This window comes from Carcharodon carcharias, chromosome 17 (genome assembly GCF_017639515.1).
Source record: "Carcharodon carcharias isolate sCarCar2 chromosome 17, sCarCar2.pri, whole genome shotgun sequence".
In the NCBI taxonomy this organism is placed as follows: Eukaryota; Metazoa; Chordata; class Chondrichthyes; order Lamniformes; family Lamnidae; genus Carcharodon; species Carcharodon carcharias.
The window spans coordinates 105,910,773-105,926,495 of record NC_054483.1 but is presented as its reverse complement, the minus strand read 5'-3'; the positions used below and the strand labels follow the sequence as shown (position 1 = coordinate 105,926,495).

At 47.7% G+C, this 15,723-nt stretch overlaps 1 protein-coding gene across 1 annotated transcript in view; it reads right to left on the bottom strand.

Annotated features, from left to right (window-relative positions):
• Positions 1-15,723, bottom strand: part of LOC121289696 (slit homolog 1 protein-like) — an 810,815-nt gene that overhangs the window by 14,699 nt on the left and 780,393 nt on the right. The window contains exons 25-31 of the mRNA XM_041209320.1: positions 12,495-12,566; positions 10,302-10,465; positions 8,953-9,077; positions 7,358-7,455; positions 5,322-5,461; positions 3,345-3,438; positions 1,555-1,692 (exon numbers count right to left, since the gene is read on the bottom strand). Coding sequence (XP_041065254.1) covers positions 1,555-1,692; positions 3,345-3,438; positions 5,322-5,461; positions 7,358-7,455; positions 8,953-9,077; positions 10,302-10,465; positions 12,495-12,566 — 831 coding nt within the window. The remainder of the gene's footprint in view (positions 1-1,554; positions 1,693-3,344; positions 3,439-5,321; positions 5,462-7,357; positions 7,456-8,952; positions 9,078-10,301; positions 10,466-12,494; positions 12,567-15,723) is intronic.

Here is a 15,723-nt window from a genome sequence, read left to right as displayed (position 1 = left end):
AGGTGGACGTACATAGATTCTTGATTGACAAGGGGATCAAAGGTTATTGGGGGTAGGCGGGAATGTGGACTTGAGGCCACAATCAGATCAGCCATGATCTTACTGAATGGCGGAGCAAGCTCGAGGGGCCGAATGGCCTAGTCCTGCTCCTAATCTATATGTTCACATGTTTGTATGACACAGACTGCTTCAGTATCTGAGGAGCTGCGAATGGTGCTGAACATTGTGCAATCATCAGTGAACATCCCCACTTCTGACCTTATGATGGAAGGAAGGTCATTGATGAAGCAGCTGAAGATGGTTGGGCCAAGGACACTATCCTGAGGAACTCCTGCAGAGCTGAGATGATTGAGTTCCAACAACCACAACCAGCTTCCTTTGTGCCAAGTATGACTCCAACCAATGGGGAATTTTCCCACTGATTTCCATTGACTCCAGTTTTGCTGGGGCTCCTTGATGCCACACTCGGTCAAATGCTGCCTTGATGTCAAGGGCAGTCACTCTCACTTCACCTCTGGAGTTCAGCTCTTTTGTCCATGTTTGAACCAAGGCTGTAATGAGATCAGGAGCTGAGTGGCCCTGGCAGAATCCAAACTGAGCGTCAATGAGCAGGTTATTGCTGAGTAAGTGCCGCTTGATAGCACTGTTGATGACCCCTTCCATTACTTTACTGATGATCGAGAGTTGACTGATGGGGAACTAATTGTCTGGGTTGGATTTGTCCTGCTTCTTGTATACAGGACATACCTGGGCAATTTTCCACATAGCCGGTAGATGCCTGTGTTGTAGCTGTACTGCAACAGCTTGGCTAGGGGAGCAGCACGTTCTGGAGCACAAGTCTTCAGTGTTATTGCCGGAATATTGTCAGGGCCCATAGCCTTTGCAGTATTCAGTGCCTTCTGCCATTTTGTGTGTCCAAGTGTGTCATTGTCCAGCTGATGTATCAAAGGCTGTTGACTGTAGCTTTGTAATTAACATCTCTAATGTCTTTCTCACTCAGCGCTTTCTTAAGTTGTGGCTCCATGGGAAGCTTGTTGCTTCGGAGTGAGGAGGTTATGGGTTTGAGCCCCACTCTTTGAGACTTGAACACAAAATCCAGACTGGCATTCCTAGTGCAGTACTAAGGGAGTTCTGCACTGTCAGAGATGCTGTCTTTTTGGATGAGATGTTAAACTAATGCCACTCTGCCAGCCCACAGGCAACAGATCCCACAGCCCCTATTGAAAGAAGATCAGGGGAGTTCTCCCTGGTGCCCTGGTCAATATTTATCCCTCCAGAAACATCACAGAAACACATTAACTGGTCATTTTCACCTTGCTGTTCATGGGAGCTTGCTGTGCACAAACTGGCTGCCACATTTGCTGCATTACAACACTGACTATACTTCAAAAGTATTTGATTGGCTGTAAAGCACTTTGGGACACACTAAGATTGTAAAAGACACTCTATAAATACAATTCATTATTTCATTGCCACTGACATGTTGGTATGCTGCAAGACTCAGATATCTTCACATTGCACCATTCAGAGCTGTAAAATGTCTTCATCACTCACCTGAAACCTTCCGAGCACAAGCAGGTATAGCTGTCTATTCCATTTATGCAGACACTGTTTCCCTGACACTTGTGATCCTCACAGTTGTCAATGGCAACGCTGCAGTTATCACCGACAAACCCAGAGTTGCACTCACACCTACAAAACATGGCACCAAGATTAGAACAAGGGCTTAGGATCAGGATGAACAGGGACCCAGTGTAGGACCCGACCTCACACCTGCAGCTTCCTATTCATTAGGTACAGAGTAAAACTCCCTCTACACTGCCCCCATCAAACACTCCCAGGACAGGTACAGCATGGGGTTAGATACAGAGTAAAACTCCCTCTACACTGCCCCCATCAAACACTCCCAGGACAGGTACAGCATGGGGTTAGATACAGAGTAAAACTCCCTCTACACTATCCCCATCAAACACTCCCAGGACAGGTACAGCACGGGGTTAGATACAGAGTAAATCTCCCTCTACACTGTCCCCATCAAACACTCCCAGGACAGGTACAGCACGGGGTTAGATACAGAGTAAAGCTCCCTCTACACTGTCCCCATCAAACACTCCCAGGACAGGTACAGCACGGGGTTAGATACAGAGTAAAGCTCCCTCTACACTGTCCCCATCAAACACTCCCAGGACAGGTACAGCACGGGGTTAGATACAGAGTAAAGCTCCCTCTACACTGTCCCCATCAAACACTCCCAGGGCAGGTACAGCACGTGGTTAGATACAGAGTAAAGCTCCCTCTACACTGTCCCCATCAAACACTCCCAGGACAGGTACAGCACGGGGTTAGATACAGAGTAAAGCTCCCTCTACACTGTCCCCATCAAACACTCCCAGGACAGGTACAGCACGGGGTTAGATACAGAGTAAAGCTCCCTCTACACTGTCCCCATCAAACACTCCCAGGACAGGTACAGCACGGGGTTAGATACAGAGTAAAGCTCCCTCTACACTGTCCCCATCAAACACTCCCAGGACAGGTACAGCACGGGGTTAGATACACAGTAAATCTCCCTCTACACTGCTCCCATCAAACACTCCCAGGACAGGTACAGCACGGGGTTAGATACAGAATAAAGCTCCCTCTACACTGTCCCCATCAAACACTCCCAGGACAGGTACAGCACGGGGTTAGATACAGAGTAAAGCACCCGCTACACTGTCCCCATCAAACACTCCCAGGACAGGTACAGCATGGTGTCAGATACAGAGTAAAGCTCCCTCTACACTGTTCGCATCAAACACTCCCAGGACAGGTACAGCACGGGGTTAGATACAGAGTAAAGCTCCCTCTATACTGTCCCCATCAAACACTCCCAGGGCAGGTACAGCATGGGGTTAGATACGGAGTAAAGCTCCCTCTACACTGTCCCCATCAAACACTCCCAGGACAGGTACAGCACGGGGTTAGATACAGAGTAAAGCTCCCTCTGCACTGTCCCCATCAAACACTCCCAGGACAGGTACAGCACGGGGTTAGATACAGAGTAAAGCTCCCTCTACACTGTCCCCATCAAACACTCCCAGGACAGGTACAGCACGGGGTTAGATACAGAGTAAAGCTCCCTCTGCACTGTCCCCATCAAACACTCCCAGAGTAGGTACAGCACGAGGTTAGATACAGAGTAAAGCTCCCTCTACACTGTCCCCACTGGTAGGATATTTAATGAAACTGCCCACATTAACCCACCAATTTCATCAAACCTGAACCGGTTCTCACACTCCCCAGTTACGAAGTTCGGTGTCTCTGACCTGATCGGATCTTCATGGCACTAATATTTTACTTACTTGGGCCCCTCAGTGGTGACCGCACACTTGGAGTTCCGCTGGCAAGGGTTTAAGTCGGGTGTACACTGGTCAACCACCTCCTCACACAGGTCTCCTGCATCGAGACAGAGGACAAGGTTACACCTGCTCAGGATGCGGCTGGTACACAGAAATCTTCACAATGTCAGTGAGCATGGCAGCAGCTGTGACTCAGTGGGTAGCATTCTTACCTCTGAGCCTGAAGACTGTGGGTTCAAACTCACTCAAACATGAAACGTAGGTAGATGCTCCCAGTTCAGTACTGAGGGAGAGCTGCAATGTTGGAGAAGCTGCCTCTCAAATGAGATGATAAACTAAGGTTCTGTCTGGCTTCTCAGGTGGATGTAACCATTCCAGGGCCAATATTTTGAAGGGGAGCTCTCCCTGGTTTTCTGTCCGATATATATCCCTCAGTCAACATCATGAAGACCTGATTATCTGGTTGTTATCACACTGCTGTTTGTGGGAGCTATCTGTGCACAAATTGGCTGCTGCATTCCCTACATTATGACAGTGACTGCACTTCATTGCCTGTAAGACACTTAGGGGTGTCCCGAGGTTGTGAAAGGTGCTATGGAAATGCATGTTTCTTTGTTCTTTAAAAGTGTCTGCTCCATCCTCATTTCTTTAATCGAAACACATTCCTTGAAGGGCACTGTGTACATGGCACTAACTGAGTTTAGAAGAATGAAGGATGACTTAATTTAAGCATATAAAATTCTTAAAGGACCTGACAGGGTGTACGCTGGGAGCTTGTTCCCCCCTGCCTGGAGTACCTAGAACACAAGGGCACAGTCTCAGAATAAATGGTCGGTCATTTTGGGCCGAGATAAGAAATTTCTTCACTCAGGCAGTTGTGACTCTTTAGAATTCTCTACCTCAGGGAGCTGTGGATGCTCAGTTGACGAGTATATTCAAGACTAAGAGTGATAGATTTTTTAGGCACTAAAGGATATGGGGAAAACGCAGAAAGGCGGAGTTAAGGTAGAAGATCAGCCTTGAACTCATTGAATGGTGGAGCAGCTTGATGGGCCGAATTCCAACTCCAGCTATTTCTTATGTCCTTACGAGAGATGGGTTCAAAAAGAAAGGAGGGTGAGAGCAAGGTAGTTCTCTGAAACTGCCACAGTGACCGTGTGCTGATGGTGGAGTTGAGGATGGAATCCAGTGAATTACTGGACACAGGGAACTCATTCACTGGATCGGAGAATGGGCCTCCTCAGTCCCACTGATTATTAATTAGCAGTGTGGTGTCAGTGATGCTTATTGTATCATTGAAGGGAATTACTAATTTGTAGTTACTCAAGCCAAACCTTTAATCAAAGGTGGATGCAGCGATCAGTGTGTTGCAGGAGGGAGAGTACCCTGCAGAAACCCAACATTCACAGGTGCTACACTCAATCCCTCATCCCAGGTGAATATTAGTCTTAAACTTTCACCTCTCACCCTGACTCAGCTCCACTTTGACCCCATTCCCCCATCCTACACACCCACTGAGTCAGTGTTAGCGCTCTAGGCTTTCAGAAATCACTCTTTCTAGTCCCCCTCCGGTGACTCTTGGTGCTGAGGGAGTGCTGCTCTGTCAGAGGTGCTGTCTTTCAGATGAGACGTTGAAGCAAGGCCTTGCCTGCCCCCTGAGGCGGATGTAAAAGTCTGACGATTGGAAGAGGAGCAGGGGTGTTAACTGTGGTGTCTCAGCCAATATTCATCCTCAATCAATATCACCAAAACATATTTGGTCATTATCACGTTGCTCTGTGTGGGATCTTGCTGTATGTAAACTGGCTGCTGCATCTCCAACATTACAACAGTGACTACACTTCACAAGTATCTCATTGGCTGAATGATGCTCTGAGGTGTTCTGAGGCTGTGAAAGGTGCTATAGAAATGTAATTCTGTCTTTTCTAGCTCCCCCTCTTCCCTCCATCCCTAGCACCTTGGGCAGTATCTATTGCTCACCTGTGTGATATGGAGGGCAGAGGCAGGTATAGTTACTGATCCCATCCAAACAAGTGGCACCATTTTTACAGGCATTCTCTGCACAGTCATCAATATTGGTGGCACAGGTGTTCCCCAGGAAACCCTCTGAGCAGGTACACCTGTCAGGGTAAAGGGAGGTTGAAACTGAAATCAACTCAAACACACGCACAATTAACAGTAAAACCAACTGAAGGACACAATAAGCAGAAAATCGTCCCAGTGATTGCTGCATTCAACATAGCGATGGGGAAATAACGACATCCAGATCATTTGAGGAACCCCCAGGGTCAGTTTGGCACTTCCACTCCAGTAACGAGGGAGTGCTGCACTGTCAGAGGGTCAGTACTGAGGGAGTGCCGCACTGTCGGAGGGTCAGTACTGAAGGAGTGCTGCACTGTTACAGGGTCAGTACTGAAGGAGTGCTGCACTGTCGGAGGGTCAGTACTGAGGAAGTGCCGCACTGTCGGAGGGTCAGTACTGAGGGACTGCTACACTGTCGAAGACTCAGTTCTCTAGGAGCAGTACACTTTCAGAGGGTCAGTACTGAGGGAGTGCTGCAATGTTGGAGGGTCAGTACTGAGGGAATGCTGCAATGTGGAGGGTCAGTACTGAGGGAATGCTGCAATGTTGGAGGGTCAGTACTGAGGGAGTGCTGCAATGTTGGAGGGTCAGTACTGAGGGAATGCTACAATGTGGAGGGTCAGTACTGAGGGAATGCTGCAATGTTGGAGGGTCAGTACTGAGGGAGTGCTGCAATGTCGGAGGGTCAGTACTGAGGGAGTGCTGCAATGTCGGAGGGTCAGTACTGAGGGAATGCTGCAATGTCGGAGGGTCAGTACTGAGGGAGTGCTGCAATGTTGGAGGGTCAGTACTGAGGGAGTGCTGCACTCTCGAAGGGGCAGCACTGGCGAACACTGCAGTGGCAGAGCCTCGGTACTCTGGCCGAGCTGCACTGTCTGAGGTGCTGCACCTGTACTGAAAGACACCCCCCCCACCCAGGGGCCTGTCAGTGTAGTGAACAATGAATGGGGAGGACAGGGTTGGGCTGGGGGCTGGGGGGTGGTGTTGAGGGAGATCAGGGGTTTCGGGGGGGATGCTGGTGACAGACCAATTCCAACCCCTCCAACCTACACCCCAACCCCCACACGCGAGAAAACCGGAGAAGAAAGAAAAGAAAAAAACAATGAAAGGACGAAGAATAGAGAACGAATTTTACTGAGCACGGCAGCTGGGAATGTTAGCCTCTGTTTACACAGTGGATCAAATTCAAACCCAATCTCCTGAAGCCAATGGAAATTCATCTCTCTGATTATTTACACAACTCCACAGTCTTGCCCACCCGCCTCAGGACAACATATGTTGTACTGTATTAGGTTACAGCCCTGGGTCACAGTTATGTGTTTGAGGGGGTGGGGGAGAGCGAGAGTCTCAGAAGGAGCAGTCACTCAGCCTTCACTTTTTGACTCCTTCATTTACGCCTTTGTCACCTCCAGACTCTGGAGCTTGGGACCCAGGCAGCTGATGGCACAGCTACCGATGGCGGAGTGGTTACAATGGTGGGGGGGCGTGCAGAATTGGAGGGTTGCAGAGATCTGAGAGGAGTGTAGGACAGGGGTTGGTGGGAATGACAGAGATATCAATGTAAGCAATGCCTTGGAGGGATTTGAAGGCCAGGGTGAGAATTTTAAAATCGAGACTGGACTGGCAGCGAGCACAATCATGGGTGAAGGGAATTTGGTGTGGGTTATAACATCGGGCAGCAGAGGTTTGGACAGGCCCACGTTTACAGAGCCTCCAAGGTGGGAGCCGGGCCAGGAGAGCATTGGAATGGGTCGAGTCTGGAGATGACAAAGGGATAAGGATTTCGGGAGCGGGTGAGCTAAGGCAGGTCGGAGAGCCAACATATTACAGAAGAACTTGCAATCTCAACAAAGAGGTCGGGAGCTCAACTCAGGATCGATTAGGATCCAGTAAAAATAAGGGAGATGACAGCGTACAAACGGATCTCCGCTCACCAGAATGGACTGTGGTCACTCTCTTTCACATGGCACGTCCCTCCGTTCTCACAAGGGTTACTGATGCAGGCGTTGATTGGAGATTCACAGTGTCTGCCCTGGAAGAGTTGGAGAAAAAAAAACAATGTCACTTTCTGGTTGGATTCTGCACTCACTGAAGGGCTTGGCGACCACTGTCAGTGAAGAAAGGGTGTGATCGGACGGCACGGGGCACTGTGATTGTTCAAAATCGAGGAGAAGTTTTGACAGAGTAAATAAAGGGAAACTGCTTCTACCGAAGGGAGGATCAGTAACCAGAAGACTCAGATTTAATATAGTTGGCATAGGATCCGGGGATTAGGGGAGGTGGTGGGTGGGAGTGGCCGGGGGTGGGGTGGGGGGTGGGGGGGCGGTGTGGGGGTGGGGGCAGGGTGGGTGAAGGTGGGGTAAATTCTTTTGCACAGTAAGTTGTCCAGATCTGGAATGCACTGCCTGACAGGAGGATGGAAGCAGATTCAATTGTAACACTCAAAGAATTGGATAAATACTTGAAGGGTAAAAATTGCAGGGCTATGGGGAAAAGAGCAGGTGCAGCTCTTTCAAAGGGCACAGGGGCAATGGTGCTGTATGGAACTGTATCCACAGCCTGGAGAGAACTAAGGGACAGAGACGACCAATTAGAAGCAGGCCTTTCAGGAGTGAAGTTAGCCAATGCTTCGACATGCAAAGGGTGGTAGAAATTCGGAACTCTCTTTCACAAAATGACAATTGATGTTGTGTCAACCGCTACTTTTAAACCTGTGGTTACAGATTCTTGTTAACCAGGGAGGGGAAAGGGAGTTTGGAATTACAGATCAGCATGGTCACACTGAATGGCAGAACATGCTTGAGGGGCTGAATGGCCTGCTCCTGTCCCTGTATTCCTATCAGGTTGCCTAACCCTATATCAGCTGGCTTGAATCCAGTTATAATCAAAGTTAGACGCAAGGGAAAAAGACAGCCGGTCTGTTTGACCTCTCTCACCGCGATGTGGTGCAGTCAGACAATCTGCAGGAGATGCAGAAAAAGACCAGATGCCCACCCCCCAGTTTATTCAGCAAGAAAGGAGTTTGGCAAGTAGGGCGAAAACATAATGCTGGAAATCTGAAATTAAAAACACAAACTGCTTGAGCAGGTCAGGCGGAGACGCAGAGTTAACGATTCCAGTCGAGGACCTTTCATCAGAACAGGAAGCTCCTGCAGATCTCGCCATTTATAAACAAGTAAAGAGCCAGGGAAAGGATGGGTGGGGGAGAGTAAGAAAGAAATAAAGATTGAAGGGTGATAGTGCACAGCAGAAGGAGGTGATAATGAGACAAGTACAAAATTCATGCTTCCTTCACCCCCCCCCCCCCCTGCTATTCTGCTGTAGTCATTTACACCTCCTCTGGACACATCTTTTGTTTCTTTACTTGTCTCTTATATAGAATAACAGCTACCCGGGAGCGAGTTACAGACTGAAATCTAATCGAGGGGTTCGGGGTGGTTTATATATAGAATAACAGATACCTGAGAGTGAGTTACAGACTGGAATCTAATCGAGGGGTTCGGAAGAATCACTGTGAAGCTGCTTTTACCTTGTAGCCATACGGGCAGCTGCATCTGTAATAATCCAAGGGGTCATCCTGGCAAGTTCCTTGGTTCTTGCAGGGGTTGGACAGGCAAGGGCTACACTTTGCCAAGATGCTCAGCTCTGTTGGACCTATGTAGAACAACATGGTTGTTGACATCTTTTGATGATCTGCTTCTATCACTGCTTGTTTGTCCCTACAACCACACCAACCCCCTCCACTTCTCTCTCTCTGCCCCCCCCCTCCCCCAATGAGGACTCGAAACGTCAACTCTTTTCTTCTCCGCCGATGCTGCCAGACCTGCTGAGTTTTTCCAGGTAATTCTGTTTTTGTTTTAGAACAACATGGTGTTGTGTGACACAGAAAGCAATCTCTCGCCTGCTGGGAGACTCCAGCAAGTCTGGTGTTTAACTTTCGAGCAGAAGTTGATTAGTTGTGAAATATCAACACTTCATTTAATCCTTTGTCCTTGAGCAATGATCTGGCAGATCAGTGAGTATTCTAGTAATCTCTTCTATCTTAGTAATGACCAATGATATCAGTGTACCCAGAATACATCGAGAGGAACTGAGTAACAGGATAGCATCTCCATGAGGGACCTAAACTTCAAATACAGGAGTGAGGCAAAAATGAACCAATAAAACTCTCCCTCACGAAGCTACTGTAACCGTCTTCCAGCCCAACAACACTTTGAGTTCTCTGTGCTCTTCCAATTCTGGACCCTTGCACATCCCTGATTTTGATCACTTCACAATTGGTGGCTGTGCCTTCAGTTGCCTGCTCCTGAAACCCTGGGAGTCCTTCCTTAAACCTCTCTGCATCTCCTTGCTCTCTTAACACCCTGTTTAAATCCTATCCCTTTATTCAAGCTTTTGGGTCACCGGTCCTAATATCTCCTGCCGTTTCTCGTTGTTAAAGTGCATCTAATTTACATTCCCATCAAATGCCTTAGGATGTTTCATTGTGTTAAAGGTGCCATATAAATGCTCGTTGCTGTTGCCGTCTGGGAGGAATGGCACTGAATCTGGCGTCTACGTGAATCATTTCTGAATCTGGTGTTGCTATCTGCAGCAATGCTGAACCTGGAATCTATGTTGGTCACTGCTAAATCTGGAGTCTATCTGGAGCAATGCTGTATCTGGAGTCTAAGTGAATCACTGCTTGCTGAAAGGTGCGTGGGTGGACAGTCTGTGAGACTACCAAATAGCTGGCCGAGACTTAGCCCAGCGGGTATCTATGATGGTGTAACCCAACATGAAGTCAGGGGATTCTCCTGGTGTGAGGGGCTTAAGGGGGTAATGGTATAAGCCAGCTCACAACTCCAGGTATATTGAGAGAGAAAAGACACCTCTTACCCTGGCACTCAAACTTCTTGGCGGGAGTTGTCAAAAGGAGCTTGCCCTCCATGTCTCCTGGCCCAGCACAGCGGGCAATGCCAGGCTCTTTGTACCCAGTTTTAACCCAGTCTGAAAGCCAGCGGAGATTGCAGTCACAGTAGAGTGGGTTGGCTCCAATGGCACTGAAAGAAAGTGAGAAAGGGAGAGATTCAGGAAGAGTTTTACTCCATTGTATAATTCCCCAATTAGGTACAGCACATTGCACCCTGTGTCAGCTGTGTATCACTGTCTGAGTCAGAAGGCTGTGGGTTCAAGCCCCACTTGAGAGAAAAAAATCAACCAATACTGAGAGAGAGTGCTTCACTGTCAGAGGTGTTGTTACTTAACTGAGGAGTTAAACTGAAGCCCTGTTCTAATGGATGTTAAGGATCCCATGGCTGTATGTGAAGAGGACAAATCCCTTCCTTGTCCAATACTGTCAAAAACACATGAGCATATTTCTCAATTCTTGTTTGTGGGATCATACTGTGTTCAAGATAGCTGTCCATTCACTCACAGAAATTCAAAAAATATCTCATTGTATGTGAAGTGCTTTTCAGGGGTTAAAATAAAAAGATATATTAAGGCAAGTTCTTTCATGAGTATAAAGGGGAACAATTTCTATGGGAGTTAAATAGATTTGCATTTATAGAGCACCTTTCACAACCTCAGGACAACTCAAAGCATTTTACAGCCAATGATGTGCTTTTGAAGTGGGGAGTGCTCTTGCCTTCGAGCCTGAAGGCTGTGGGTTAAAAATCCACTCCAGAGACTTGAGCACATGACTTAGGTCAACAATCCCAGTGCAGTACTGAGGGAGTGCTGCCCTGTCAGAGGTGGTGTATTTCAGATGAGAGATTAAACCGAGGCCCCATCTGGATGTAAAAGGTCCCATGGTCCTATTTCAAAGAAGAGCAGGGGAGTTATCCCTGCTGTCCTCGCCAATATTTGTCCCACAGCCAAACATCATTAAAAACAGACTGTCTGGTCGTTATTGCATTTGTGGATCCTGCTGTGCGCAAATTGGCAGCTGTGTTTCCTACGTTGCAACAGTTGCTACTTCAAAAAGTACTTCATTGGCTGTTAAGCATTTTGTGGGTGTCCTGAGGTGAAAGGCGCTATATAAATGCAAGTCTTTCATATTGTCATTGTGTTTCGGGAATCTAGTCAGGAGCTGCACTGCTGCTAGTGTTAACGTTTGACCCTGATTTTGCCGTCATCTGACACCCACTTAATTCCAATGGCATTCATAAAGTGGAGATGTTGGAGTAGTGCTAATGTCACTGACCTAGTAATCTAGAGGCCTGGTTTCGAATCCCACCAAGGCAGCTGGTGGAGTTTAAATTCAAGTTAAAAAAATCTGGAAGATAAAGCTGCACTCAGTAATGGTAACCGTGAAACTATCATATTTTGTCATTAAAACAACCCCATCTGATGCCCTTTAGGGAAGGAAATCTGCCGTCCTTATCCAGCCTGGCCTACATGTGACTCCAGACCCACAGCCATGTGGTTGACTCTTAACTGCTCTCAAAGGGCAATGTGGGGAACAGATGCTGGCCTTGCCAGCAATGCTCACATCTCAAGAATGAATAAAAAAACCAAATTGTCAGCAGTAGGAGGAAGCTGACTACTTGCTCCCCGACACTGCGCTCCTGCCCCCTGACAAAGCCAAGGCCAATGTCAGAGCCTCTCCAGCTCTCCTGGGTGAGATCAGTAAGTGATACAGATCCTTGTCTTGACTGGATCATGAGGGGGCTGGACGGAGCAGATAGGGAGAAACTATTCCCGCATGTAAAAGGATCAAGGATGCGAGGGCACAGATTTAAATTTGCAAAAGGCTCAAATGTGACGTGAGGAAAAGACTTTTTCACACAGCGAGTGGTTCGGGTCTGGAATGCACTGCCTGGAAGTGTGGCGGAGGCAGGTTCAGTCGAGGCATTCAGGAGGGCATTAGATGATTATTTAAACAGAAACAATGTGCAGGGGTTTGGGGAAAAGACAGAAGAATGGACTGAGTCATAATGCGCCTTCAGAGAGATGGTGCAGACATGATGGGCCGAATGGCCCCCTTCTGCACCATAACAATTCTGTGATCGGATAAACATGAAAAAGCTTTGGTGAACTAACACCAATTGTTTAATATTATGTTCAATGAACATATCCTTTACTTACAGGTGAGATAGAGAAGCCACATCGCCAAAGATTCCTTTGGGAAGAGTGGAGATGTCATTCCCATGTAGTGACCTGTATGGGGAAAAAGGATGGGGTCACAAAGAGCAGATCAGTTGAGTAGTGAACCAAATTGGAAAGTATACCCAGCTTTCAGAAGGCCAGATTAGACAAGCATGACTACAATTTAAGCATAGAATCCCATTGAACCAAACCCCTTCCCATTCGCTCCCATTGTCCAGATTCCCAATGAACCAAACCCCTTCCCATTCACTCCCATTGTCCAGAATCCCAATGAACCAAACCCCTTCCCATTCACTCCCTTTGTCCAGAATCCCAATGAACCAAACCCCTTCCCATTCACTCCCATTGTCCAGAATCCCAATGAACCAAACCCCTTCCCATTCACTCCCTTTGTCCAGAATCCCAATGAACCAAACCCCTTCCCATTCACTCCCATTGCCCAGAATCCCAATGAACCAAACCCCTTCCCATTCACTCCCATTGCCCAGAATCCCAATGAAGCAAACCCATTCCCATTCACTCCCATTGTCCAGAATCCCAATGAACCAAACCCCTTCCTATTCACTCCCATTGTCCAGAATCCCAATGAACCAAACCCCTTCCCATTCGCTCCCATTGCCCAGAATCCCAATGAACCAAACCCATTCCCATTCACTCCCATTGTCCAGAATCTCAATGAACCAAACCCATTCCCATTCACTCCCATTGCCCAGAATCCCAATGAACCAAACCCATTCCCATTCACTCCCATTGCCCAGAATCCCAATGAACCAAACCCCTTCCCATTCACTCCCATTGTCCAGAATCCCAATGAACCAAACCCATTTCCATTCACTCCCATTGTCCAGAATCCCAATGAACCAAACCCATTCCCATTCACTCCCATTGCCCAGAATCCCAATGAACCAAACCCATTCCCATTCACTCCCATTGCCCAGAATCCCAATGAACCAAACCCATTCCCATTCACTCCCATTGCCCAGAATCCCAATGGACCAAACCCCTTCCCATTCACTCCCATTGTCCAGAATCCCAAAGGACCAAACCCATTCCCATTCACTTCCATCGTCCAGAATGCCAAAGGACCAAACCCATTCCCATTCACTACCATTGTCCAGAATCCCAAAGGATTAATCTCTTCCCATTCACTCCAATACATAGAACAACAATCGAGTCAACCCAAAGCCATTCATTCCATTGTGTAGGATTCCAATGGATTTTATGATTTCCCATGGATTCTCATTTGGGAATATTTTAGATCCAAGTTTAAAGTAAAATAAAAGAAAAATACTGCGGATGCTGGAAATCTGAAAAAAACCCCAGAAAATGCTGGAAAAACTCAGCAGGTCTGACAGCATCTGTGGAGAAAGAAACTGTTAATGTTTCGAGTCTGTATGACCCTTCTTCAGATGCTATCAGACCTGCTGAGTTTTTCCAGCATTTTCTGTTTTCGTTCCAAGTTTGAAGTGTTTCCTGGTGATCCATTTCGATCACATTGAGCTCATTAGATAAGTCAAATTATCGACTAGAGACAGAAATATTTAAGAAATGTGATCCGTTATCTGTGAACAATCTGATTTTGTTCATCTGTGAGTGAATGGTTCCACTGGGACATGGAAATTTGCAAAGTCTCTCCTTCTGCGGAACATCTTTTTTTAAATTTGGCCTCCCCTAGGCATCTACATACCCCTCCCCTTCCCGTTCTTTTCCTGTGAAAATATGTCCCCTCATTCCAATGAATCCACCAAAAACCCTTCATCCACCAGCGCTGAGTAAAAGGCCACCATTTCACCATGGACTACATCACTAAACCCTGTCTTCTCTCTATCTCTATAACTTCCTCCAGCCCCATAACCCACTGAGACCCCTGTGTTCCTCCAATTCTTGCGCATCCCAGATTTTCGTCACTCCACCAAGGGCAGCCGTGCCTTCAGCTGCCTGGGGACCTAAGCCTCTCTCTCCTCCTTTAAGACTGTGCTTAAAAACCTACCTCTGACCAATCTTTTGGTCACCTGTCCTAATATCTCCCTAGGTATCTCAACATCACATTTTGTCTGATCTATGTGAAACATCTTGGGATGTTTTATTATGTTAAAGGTGTGTCACCTGGCTGTGCCCCATCATTTTTGAAAACATGGGCCTGAACGTTACGGGTGGGCGCGATTGGTGGGCCCATGAAAGTGGACGTGAAATGCGCTTCCGCCCACGATTGGCCCATGAACGCAATTTCACGCTGGCTGGTCAGTCAGCGGCTGGCCAGCGTGAAACATGCGCTGAGAAAGGTTCCCTGTTGCCCGGGGGGAATGCGGGACGAGGGCGTGCGCTGAGAGAGAAGGGAGGGGGGTGAGGTCTCCCACTCCCTGAAGGCTGGCGGCTGCTGTGGTGCTGCCTCAGGGGAGCTGCAGGAGTTTAGAAATGAAATGAGCTCAATAAATGCTGCAAACTGTGACGATACTGTAAATGCAAGCACCAGGCAGCAGACTACACGGCGGATCATCCCTCCAACGTCTCCTCATATTTTATTTAACCCCGGACATTTCATCCCGCCCTGGGTGGAGTTTGTAGCGAAAATGAGAAGGCCACCTGGTCGTTGGGCCCGTCCACCAACCATAAAACTGGACGGGCCGCCTAAAATCACTGACAAGTGGCCCCTTAATGGGCTTAATTACCCGCTTAATTATGGGTGGGCGCGCTTCTGACTCTCACGCGCACCTGCTGACCGTAATGTTATCTACGAGCGCAATGACATCGGGACGTGCACCCAACGTCGTCTCTCATGATTTCATGTGATTTCCCCCACAAACAGCGTAAGATTCTGGCTATGATTTTTCAACTTCCAACCGACTGCAAATCTTACAACCAAGGGACAAACTGCTTAAAAATACAAGGTGAAGCTGAGAAACCAGCAAATCACCCTCAGGGGGAGTGTGAATAGAGAGGCGTTTCCTATAATCCATCAAAACTCATAACTGTCTAAGGAAGAGACATTAAAGAATAGAAAGTACTGCGTATTGAAACATTGGCTGCCACAGGCAGACACATCCAAAGCCTCTTGGAAATACACAATGGGTGAAGTGTTTCAAAGCAAAGGCTGCCCAGCCATTTGAGTGAGATTGCAAGTGACATACACGGTGTCAAGAAAGTCTTCAGCAGAGGAAACAGGCTGAAGACTGCTTTCTCTCCCTCTCTCTCTTTTGGAATAAGTGTG